This window comes from Trichechus manatus, unplaced genomic scaffold (assembly GCF_000243295.1).
Source record: "Trichechus manatus latirostris isolate Lorelei unplaced genomic scaffold, TriManLat1.0 scaffold00028, whole genome shotgun sequence".
NCBI lineage: Eukaryota > Metazoa > Chordata > Mammalia > Sirenia > Trichechidae > Trichechus > Trichechus manatus.
This window is the reverse complement of record NW_004443964.1, coordinates 1,964,818-1,975,049: the sequence shown is the minus strand read 5'-3', so window position 1 is coordinate 1,975,049 and position 10,232 is coordinate 1,964,818. Positions and strand designations below refer to the sequence as shown.

General features: G+C 62.8%; 1 protein-coding gene across 1 annotated transcript; it reads left to right on the top strand.

Moving 5' to 3' along the window:
* The first annotated feature begins 1,497 nt into the window (after positions 1 to 1,497).
* Positions 1,498 to 8,983, top strand: CHMP6 (charged multivesicular body protein 6). Its single transcript, XM_004374097.2, has 8 exons — positions 1,498 to 1,648; positions 4,670 to 4,779; positions 4,868 to 4,955; positions 5,414 to 5,500; positions 6,380 to 6,445; positions 6,682 to 6,762; positions 7,788 to 7,842; positions 8,724 to 8,983. The coding sequence occupies exons 1-8, from the start codon at positions 1,586 to 1,588 to the stop codon at positions 8,777 to 8,779; spliced, it is 606 nt and encodes a 201-aa protein (XP_004374154.1). The 5' UTR covers positions 1,498 to 1,585; the 3' UTR covers positions 8,780 to 8,983.
* The last annotated feature ends 1,249 nt before the right edge of the window (positions 8,984 to 10,232 follow it).

The following is a 10,232-nucleotide window of genomic DNA, read 5'->3' as shown; positions in this document are numbered from 1 at the left end:
ACTCACCAGTGAGGCCAGACTCAGATTCTTGAAAAGCTCTCTAAGGTCTGTGGCCAAGGATGACGGTGGGAGGTGCTGCCACCAGAATTGGCCCCCTTGATTTCTCATGGGACCCTGGAGTGGCTAAGGCCAAGGGGCAGTGTGCACCCACCAGAGAAGGTGGGGATGGTTGATGAGCAAGGCAGCAGACTGGGAACAGTAATGAGAACAGGTAGTTCTGCGTAGTCTTTGGCATTGGCCGATTGGCCAAGTGTCCCTAGAACTGAGAAAGATGGACAATCTATGAGAGCTTAAATTGGCATGTATAACTTTAAAACATCCAGATCTGATGGACAGAGATCCCACATGAAGCTCCTCAGAGGAGAGTCAGTCTCTCTCTCATCCAGTTCGTGGCAGAGGCTTCTGCGAGGGAGGCGATGACAGTTCCAGGGAACCAAAACCCAGACTGGCAGTCTTCAGCTCCTCGTGGCGCTGGACGACAGGCAGAGAGCTCAGAATGGAACGTGGAAGAAAGAAGTTATCTGTCCTGAACGGCTGGATAGATAGCTGCTGCCGGGGAAGCATTTCAGCACACACGTTTAAGTCCAAAGGTTGTATGCCACATCGACGCCCATGGAAGCAGCAGTCAAGAAATCAAATGATGCTTTGCATTGGGCAAGTCTGCAACAGACCTCTGTAAAGTGTTGAAAAGCAAAGATGTCACTTTGAGGACTAAGGTGCACTTGACCTAAGCCATGATATTTTCTGTCGCCTCATATGCATGCAAAAGCTGGACAGTGAATAAGGAAGACGGAAAAAGAATCAATGCCTTTGAATTATAGTGTTGGCGAAGAATATTGACGATACCACGGACTGCCAGAAGAATGAACAAATCTATTTTGGAAGAAGTACAGCCAGAATGCTCCTTAGAAGCAAGGATAGTGAGACTTTGTCTCACATACTCTGGACATGTTACCAGGAGGGACCGGTCCCTGGAGAAGGACATCATGCTTGGTAGAGTGTCCGCGAAAAAGCGGAAGACCCTCAACGAGATGGATTGACACAGCGGCTGCAACAATGGGCTCAAGCATAGCAACGATTGTGAGGATGTCACAGGACCAGGCAGCGTTTGTGGTGAACACAGGGTCGCTATGAGTCGAAGCCACTGGACTGCACCTAACAACAACGAGAAAGGTAGCAGCACGTGGTCAGAGCCAGCCCGCACCGTGTTAACCTGCAAGGACTCCATCTAAGCAGCAGTTTAGAAATGTCATCCTGGAAATGCACATAAAATACATTATTTAGAACATCGCAGGTCCCAACATCAATTTATTCGTGGCACTTTTCTGTGAGAGTCCAAGGTGGCCACTTTGTCCATCAACTGGCGCCACCTCTGGCGAAGGGTGGATTTGAACCTGAGTCTCACAGTTCCTGAGCCCTGCCCCACCCCTTCCGGCCCGCGGAGGCCCTCGCCCGGCTGCGCGTTCTGCGGCGCCTGGCCCCGCGCGGCCGCCGTAGCGGCGAGGTCCGGAGTACGGTGGCTGCAGTGTTGCCGCGGCGGCGGTTCGGACTCGGCCGGGCAGGGGCGGCGGGGCCGGGCGTCGCCATGGGCAACCTGTTCGGCCGCAAGAAGCAGAGCCGGGTCACGGAGCAGGACAGGGCCATCCTGGTGAGCGCGCGGCCCGGGGCGGACCTGCGACCCCGCCCGCCGCGCTGGTTGCGGGGGGTCGGGCACCCCTTCCGGGAAACTGAGGCCGGCCCGGGGCGGGGCGGGGCGGGCGGCGGCGGCTGGCTCGGCGGACCCCGGCCGTTGGGCCTGGGGAGCCTCGGGGCCGCCTCGGCTACCGCCCGCACCTGCCGGCGGGGAAACTGAGGCGCTGCGAGGTGGCGCGTGGCGCTCAAGGTCACACAGCGGCGCCGGCCGGCTGCCCCGAGCCCGGGTCCCGACCCGACCCGGCCCGCGCCCCTCCTCGTCCCTCTCCGCCGCGGGGCTCTCAGCCCTGCAGCCCGCCGAGCCTCCCGGCGGCCTGCCCCGCCGCGCCACTGCCCTCGCCGTGGGTCCCAGCGGCTCCTGGGCTGGGTGCCCTACTGCCCTCGCCGTGGGTCCCAGCATCTCCTGGGTTGGGTTCCCAGCCGCCCTCGGCTGTAGGGACAGGTCCCTTTCGCTTTCCGATTCCCCAGTCCCTGCCGGGGAGTGGCTCCGCTGATGTTCGACCCCAGATCCTGGTTTGAAGCCTTAGAACCCCCACGCACCTGGGGTGGTCAGCTTCTCGCAGTGCTTGTCCGAACCTGCTGTTGTTAGGTGACAGCGAATTGATTCCGCTTCGTAGCGACCCCATGTGACAGAGTAGAGCTGCCCCATAGAGTTTCCAAGGCTGTAATCTTTACGGAAGCAGACCGCCACATCTTTCTCCTGCCGAGCCCCTGGTGGGTTCAAACTACCAACCTTTCCTTAGCAGCCAAGCGTTTAATCACTGCTCTTCTTTGTCGGAACCTATTGTTTCTGCAGAATTCAGATCGCTTGTTAACTTTAAGCAAACACAGCGTGGTTATTAACTTGGGACTCTGATTGCGGGAACCTGGTGGAAACAGCCTCGTTATTTCGTAGTCGTACTTCACGCGTTGACAGGAGTCCACACTCGTAGTTGTGATGTCCTGAACTTGGACACCAGAACAGGTCGCAGACCCCGGCTTCCCGCACTTAGCCCCCGTGTCTTTTGTGGAATCTTTTTCTCCAGACTTTGTGAGTGCCATTAATTACCACCCCCACCCCCCGCCTTTAGCCCTGAGTCTGACCCGGGCTTCTGTTGCTTGCCCGGTGGGAGGCTGCGTGGATGGGGCAGCTGGCAGTGGCACCCCCCATCCTCCTGCTGCCAGGACTCTGAAGACACTGAGTCTGTCATTTGTCGAAACAACCGCAGCGTCTGACTGGGAGTCAGGATGGGCTCGCCGTCCCGCCTGGGTCCCAGCTCTTAGCTTGAGAGTCCCGTTAGGGCCACAGAGCACCTTGACCCAAGCGTGCAAAGTGTCGGGAGGCCAGGGGCGCTTGTCTGGACCGCTGCAGACTGATAGCACAGTATGGTTCACTGTTCCTGGTAAAATTGGACCCGGACGGTGTCTGATGATGTCCCTCCTTGTAGACTGAAGTACCTCTTCCAGAAAGATCCCATATGAAAGTCAGTTCCTTGGGAAGGAAACATGGTACAGCAAGTGAGAGGGTGTGTTCAGAATTGTCCGTTTCCGCAAGGCGGAGTGTGTCGGGAAGGAGGTGCCCGAACGTGAGCGGGTGACGCTTTCCTTTCCAGCCTTTCTGCAAAACGTTGTCTACAAAAACGTTTTTTTTCTTTTCGTACTAAAAGAGAGCCGAACACAGATCAAAGATGGTTCTTTACCTGCTGAAACAGGTTCTTAGCTGAAGACCCCAAGTGAGGAAGAAAAGGGGGCACGTGGCCACTAGAGAAAGTGGACACTTCTCGGGAAGGGGCAGCAGTCAGTGTCCCTCAGGACAGGAGGCCAGCCCAGCCCTGTCCCACGGGCTCCAGCCACCACCCTGTTTCGACTGTCAGCCCCTCAACTGAAGGGGAAGCAGTTCTGCCCCGGGCCGCTCTTTCTTTCTTGAAGCAGGGGCTCCCTTCCTGTAGGCCTCTCCACTTGCCAGAAATTTGCTTTGTTGCCTTCCTAGGGAAGGCAGGCCCGTGCTCGTCCTGCCTTAGAGCTGCTCCTCGGAGCTTCACGTGCTCAGGAACTGCACGCTCGGCCCTGATAGAAGGATGTACTGCCGGGATGACGTAAGCTAGGAAGCCCGCGGACCCAGCGCACTGTTGGGTAACCCTCTGTGAGCCTCTTGTCTGGCCACCCTGCCCCCTCCAGCACCTCTCTCAGCACCTCCTCACTCTGTGGCACCTGCGTGGACAGGGGCCGGGGCAGCCTGTGGCAGCACCCAGGAAGGGAGGGGTGGACTGAGCTGGAGGCTGAGGGGCAGCATCGTTGAAGAAAGACTGGAGAGGAGCCTCGAGTCCTGATGTGGTCGTCGGGGGTGGTGGCACGTGGGTGGGCTTGTTCTGACTCTGTCACAGAGAGTTCTGAACCTTGACGGTACTGAGACACACCCCGGCTGCACCCCACCACACACAGCCCCACGACTGCACCCCACCACACACGGCCCCACGACTGCACCCCACCACTCACGGCCCCCCAGACTACCCCACCACGCACGGCCCCCCTGACTGCGCCCCATCACGCACAGCCCCGCACAGGTGGCGTTTGGGTGGCGTTTGGGTGGCGTGACGGCGGCGCGGCTGCGGCCCTCGTGTGTCTTGCTGTGATGCTGCGGTTGATTTCAGGGCAGGCTTCTCCCCCTCAGCACCACGGACGTTTGGGGCTGGATGATTCTTGGGTGGGGGCCGTGGAGCAGCATCCCTGGCCTCCACCCACCAGATGCCAGCAGCACACACCCCCCCTCCACCGTGACGACCAACAGTCTCCAGCCGTTGCTGGTGCTCCCCTGGGGGGCAGACTTGCTGTCGAGAGAACCACCGTCTTAGGGGTGCGCTCCGGTGGCCGTGGTAGAGCCAGTCTGAGCTGTGGGGGCCCACGGGTGACCCCTTCGCCGCCACAGGCCGGCCGGGTGTTGGCAGCCTGGGTCGGCACCACCTAAAGCCTTCCCCCGTCCCCCCTCGATCTCCCCCAGCAACTGAAGCAGCAGCGGGACAAGCTGAGGCAGTACCAGAAGAGGGTCACTCAGCAGCTGGAGCGCGAGCGGGCCATCGCCGGGCAGCTCCTGCGGGATGGCAAGAAGGAGTAAGCGGGGCGGGTGGGGCAGGGGTGGGGGCCGAAGGGCGTGGAGGGCATTGAGGGCAGGAGGCCGACCGCTGCGTCTCCCCTGCAGGCGGGCCAAGCTGCTGCTCAAGAAGAAGCGGTACCGGGAGCAGCTCCTAGACAAGACCGAGAACCAGATCACCAGCTTAGAGACGATGGTAGGCGGCTGCCGGGGCTGCAGCGGGCGGGTGGGGCTCGGCGGCGGGGCTCCAGAGGCCATGGGGGGCTGCGGCGGGGCGGAGCTCCGGGGGCAGGGCTCCCGTGGCCGGGACTCCAGCTGTCGGGTGGCCTGGGAAGCTCCTGACGTCAGATCTCAGAGGCGCTAAGCCTGTGGAAGCAGCGGCCGGGACTGCAGTGGACGAGGGTCGGCAGTGGGGACTCTTGCAGGGGCTAGGGGCCGGCTCGAGGCCCTGCTGGGGCCTTGCCTGGAGTCTCCTCGGGCCCCTTCTCCTTCCCGCCAGTCCCTAGTAGTGGTGAGGTCGGAGGGGAGGAGGGGCCCAGAGAGAGGCCTGCCCCAAACGCCGGAGCGCCCCATTGACAAGAGCCACCCCCAGCCCCATCGTCCCCGCGGGGCAAGGGCAGGCGTCTCCCCATGCGGGCTCTGGTTCCTCTGCAGGTTCGGAGCATCGAGTTCACCCAGATCGAGATGAAGGTGATGGAAGGGCTGCAGTTTGGAAATGAATGTCTGCGCAAGATGCACCAGGTGGGTCTGGTGGCGGGCGGGGACACGGAGGGCCCTCGGCCAGGGGTGCTGTGTCAGCCCAGAGCGTGAGGCTGGGCGGCTGGGCAGGGACATGGAGGGCCCTCGGCCAGGGGTGCTGTGTCAGCCCAGAGCGTGAGGCTGGGTGGCCGGGCAGGGACACGGAGGGCCCTCGGCCAGGGGTGCTGTGTCAGCCCAGAGCATGAGGCTGGGCGGCTGGGCAGCAGGAAGCCAACTGCTGCAGAGAGGCTGCCAGTCCAGCCGGGCACGTGCCCTCAGGGACGCAGTGGCTGCGAGCGGGCAGGCCAGCAGAGATGGGAACAGGACCCACACTGCTGAAGTGACACATAAAGGGCAAGGCTGGCCCGAGCGGACGGGGTGGGGGCGCCCCCAGCAGGGGCTGGGTCTGAAAGCAGTAGGTGGGTGTGAGCCAGGAGCAGGTGAGGCTGTGACCGTGTCATCTAAGAGAAATGTTCCGCCTCCCACTCTGTGGTTGTCACGTCCCCTTACCCTCCCTGCTGGGGTCATCTGGGCACCAGGAAGTGTGAGAGGGCAGCCCAGGTCAGAGGGTGTGGTTGAGGCTTCCGCAAAGACTGGGCTGACGGCTCCTGTCCCCTTGGAGAGGAGTGACCAGGGTGTGGCAATGTGTCTCTTGGCCAGGTTACTTAAGAGGGCTGAGGGGTAGGGCAGGATCTGAAGGAGGAAGTGACGCTGAGAGGCTGGGTGGGGCAGAGGGGCGGGGCCTGAGGCTGGATGGGGTCTGAGTCTGGGGTGGGGCAGAGGGGCCAGGCGTGGGGCTGTGGTCTGGCCGAGAGGCCTGGGGCCTAGGGGGCTGTTGCCTGCCTGGCTGACCAGTGTCCACCCTCTGTCCCAATGGTCCAGGTGATGTCCATAGAGGAGGTGGAGAGGATCCTGGACGAGACCCAGGAGGCCGTGGAGTACCAGCGGGTACGTATTGCCAGGTTGTGGGCGAGGGGCGGGGACGCCTTCTGCCAGCCAGTGCCCACTGCCATCACCTGGGGCCAGCCCTGCCACACGGTTTTGGCAGCTGCGCTCACTCAAGGGAGGGACAGCCCTGAGCCAGCCTGTCTCTGCTCCTTGGGAGGGCTGGCCTTCTCCCCGGCCCTCAACCCTCCTCCCCGGCCCTCAGCCTCTGTTCTTCACTGTGACACCATCTTTTGCAGCAAATAGATGAGCTGTTGGCAGGAAGCCTCACCCAAGAGGACGAAGACGCCATCTTAGAGGAGCTGGATGCCATCACTCAGGTAAGGAGGGCCTCCAGAGGCCGGGACTCGAGGGCCCTGGGTGCCCGCTGTGTTGGGCCTCACTGCCCACATGGCCGTGGTTCGTGTGTTTCGCGACCAGCGTTGGTGTCAGCCTGAGGCCCACCCTCCCAAGTCTGCCCACTGACAGTGGGGACCAGGCTGGCAGGAGCGGTTTTCAGGGTGCCCGGCAGACAGTCTGCTGCAGGCACTGGCACGGCATAGCCAGGAGTACCTCCTGGCCCTCAGTCCCTTTCCCCGACAGTAACGTGGTTCCTTAACCCAGTGGATCCTTTTTTCATCTGGGTGGTCGCACGGGGGCCTGTGTATCTGGGGCCTGCCACTGCATCCCATCCCTGTGCAGGCTCTGCAGGCTGCGTGTGCACCTGGCGTCCCGTGTCCCGTCCCCGCACTCACACCCATGCTCTGCGGTCTGCGTGTGCACATGGCATCCCGTGTCCCGTCCCATCCCCACGCCCACACCCAAGCTCTGTGGTCTGCGTGTGCACCTGGCGTCCCGTGTCCCCTCCCCGCACTCAAACCCATGCTCTGCAGTCTGCCTGTGCACCTGGCATAGGGATCCTCAGTCTTTTGGGGCCACTGCCTCAGTTTGCCCAGTTCCAGCCCTGTGGGCAACCCTGACTGTGCACTTTGCTGCCCCGTGCCACCTGCCCACCGAGGGCTCCCCCAGCAGGCTGGGGGCCTCACAAGCTGCAGGAAGGCCGGCTGGGAGGGACAGGCATCATGTGGTGACTGGGGCAGTCCGGGCACTTGCTGGGGTGGCTGGCTCGCCGTGGCGGCCCTCTCTCCCACGCAGACCCAACCCTAGAGGGGCTGCCTGGCTCGGGCGACCCCAGGGGGGCTGCTGGCTGGCCCCCAGGCCTGCGTGTGGCCAGCATCTCCTGGGGCCTGTTGATGTGTTGAGATCAGCTCGTGAAACAGGACCCCGCCCTTTAGCTAGAAAAGTGGGCTGCTTGCTGACAGCCTCCAGGGTCTCGCATCCCAGCCTCCCCCTCTGCTTCCCGCAGGAACAGGTAGAGCTTCCGGAGGTCCCCGCGGAGCCCCTTCCCGACAGGATCCCAGGTACTGTCCTCACTTTGTCTTCTGAGGTCTGGGAACTCCTAGGGAGCAGCCAGCAAAGTGGGCTGCCCTGGCCGTGTGGGGAAGGCTGGCCCCACCTTCCCGGCCTGGGAGCAGGCGGCTCGCGCGAAGCGTGGCACCTTGCCTTTGGAGCTGGGCCTCGGCCCCTGGGTCTGGGGGCCTGTCGGAGGTGGATGCGCCTGAAGAGGCAGATCTACAAGTTCGAGCCGGGTTTGGGTCTGTTTGTCTGCACGCCCTCTCCCAGGGTCTCCACCAGGGTGTTTCATCGTCTTTAAATGTCACAGCCCGGGATGACCGTCCCTTGTGGTGTCACGTAACGCTGTTTCTAGAACGTTCCCTGGGAGCCGGACTTCCCTTTTATAATCATCTATGTTTCTTTCTGTTCCTTTCTTACTCTGGGCTCTTCCTCTTCCTCTCTGGGTCCTGTGGCAGGGGCTGCCGCGGTGGTCGAGGGCCTGTGCTGCGTGTCTCCGGGTCCTGGCCGCTGTCACCGTGGTCGAGGGCCTGCACCACGTGTCCCGCTCCCTCAGCCGTCGGCTTCCTTGTGGGGCTCACCTCTGTGTGCACTGGGCACCCTGTGCCCATGGCGCCTCACCCATGACGGGGCCCCAGCTCCTCTCTGGCCTGCCCTTCTTTGCCTTGGGGTCTCCTGTGCACGGCAGACCGTTTGTACTCAGCTGTGAGCCAGGCAGTTGGAGCCCCCTGCGCGGCTCTGCAGGAGAAGAGGTCTGGCGGTCTGCCTGTCAGGCTTAGCACCACGAGAGCCCCGTGGAGCTCAGCTCTGCCCTCACGTGCGGGGCTGCCGTGAGCTGGAACCAACAGTGGGTTTTGTGGTTTGTGTGACATGTCTGTATCCTCCACAGAAAAAGTCCCCGTCAAGGCTAAGCCCAGGCAGGCGGAGCTGGTGGCAGCATCATAACCCACCCCTCATCGGACCTGTGGGACGTCCCCAGGGACTGTGGCCACTGAGAGCTGGGTGTGTGGCCAGCCCCAGGCCAGGCTCCAGGCGGCGGCGGGCAGAGCGGCTCTCACGGGGCGTGTGCATCGAGATGACCTGGCCGAGCACCGTCCCTTAGGCTGTGAACTCCAAGTGCGCCTTACTGGTGCTCTCTTGCTCTCAGCTCCGGATTAAATGGCTGCATTCACTCCCCCCGCCACACGCGGCCTGTGACGGCTGTGGCTCCCTGGCGGCCATGGCCAGGCAGCCACCCTGGTGCTGCTCACGATGCCCGTCCGGCCACGTGGCTGCGGGTGCCTTCCCTGCAGCCTACTCTCCACGGACGGCCCCCTGTCGGGAAGGCACCTCAGGCGTGGGCACTTGCTCCTTCCCCTCCTGCCCACCCCGCTGCCCCCGTTAGCTGGTGGGGGGCTCCAGTGGGGATCCCTGCTGTGGCCTGGCTTCTGGACCCACTCCTGGTCCCCATGCAGACGATGGGGGAGACCCAGAGCATCTGTGCCCACCAGATCTCCTGTGGGCAGCCCACATGGACCTCTCGTGTTTGGAATGGTGGGCCGGGGGGTGCCTCCCTGCTGCCCTGACCCGCCCCTCTCACCACCCGCAAGCAGGGGTTCAGCCTGCTGAGAAAGGACATTAGGCGGTCCAGCTGGGTGACAGCCGTGCTCCACAGCCACGAGAGCCCCTGGGCTGGGCTCTCCGGACCCACTGCCCCGAGTGCCGGAGCGGCAGAGATGGAGGCCATGACGTGACCTGTTCGCGGCTCATCCCCAGTGAGACAATCTCCCTGAGAGCCTGTCTGCGGGGGCCCACAGCAGCACAGGGAAGCCACCTTCCTGAGCCCAGTCACAGAGCCCGCTGTTAAAGCTGACCCCCTGCGGGCGGGGCCTCAGCGCACTCCACGTGGGCTCCTCGTGGGCCGGCAGTGAGGGTCGGCGGGGCCTCAGGCACGGCCCCTCTCCCTGGTGCTGTCTTCAGCACGTGCACGCCTCCCTGTGGGGCTGACTGATGCGGGGTGTGCGCGCGGTAGGGCTCCTGGCGGTTCCTCTGGGCAGCCCCCCTCAGAGGTGTCCCTCAGAAGGGACACTGCCTGCCTTCTACGCGTGGTTTTGTGTGGTTCCCACAGCTGGTGGCCGGTGGCCAGGGCTCGGAGCCCCAGGCCTCCCCCAGGGAGGGGGCTGCTGGAGGGGAGGGCGCTGCCCGAGGGGAGGGGGCCTCTGGAGGCGGTTCAGTCTCCCCTGCTGGCTTGGAGCTGTACAGGGACCAAGCAGGCAACAGGAAGCAGGGGCCTCATCTCTGGGGACCTCTTGGCACTGTGGGTGCAGGCCGGTGCCAGATGTTAACGGTTTTTCAAAAGAAGCTGGGATGTAGGTTTTTAGGTGAAATCTTCAATGTTAAAACCTGAAGCCAGCACTGC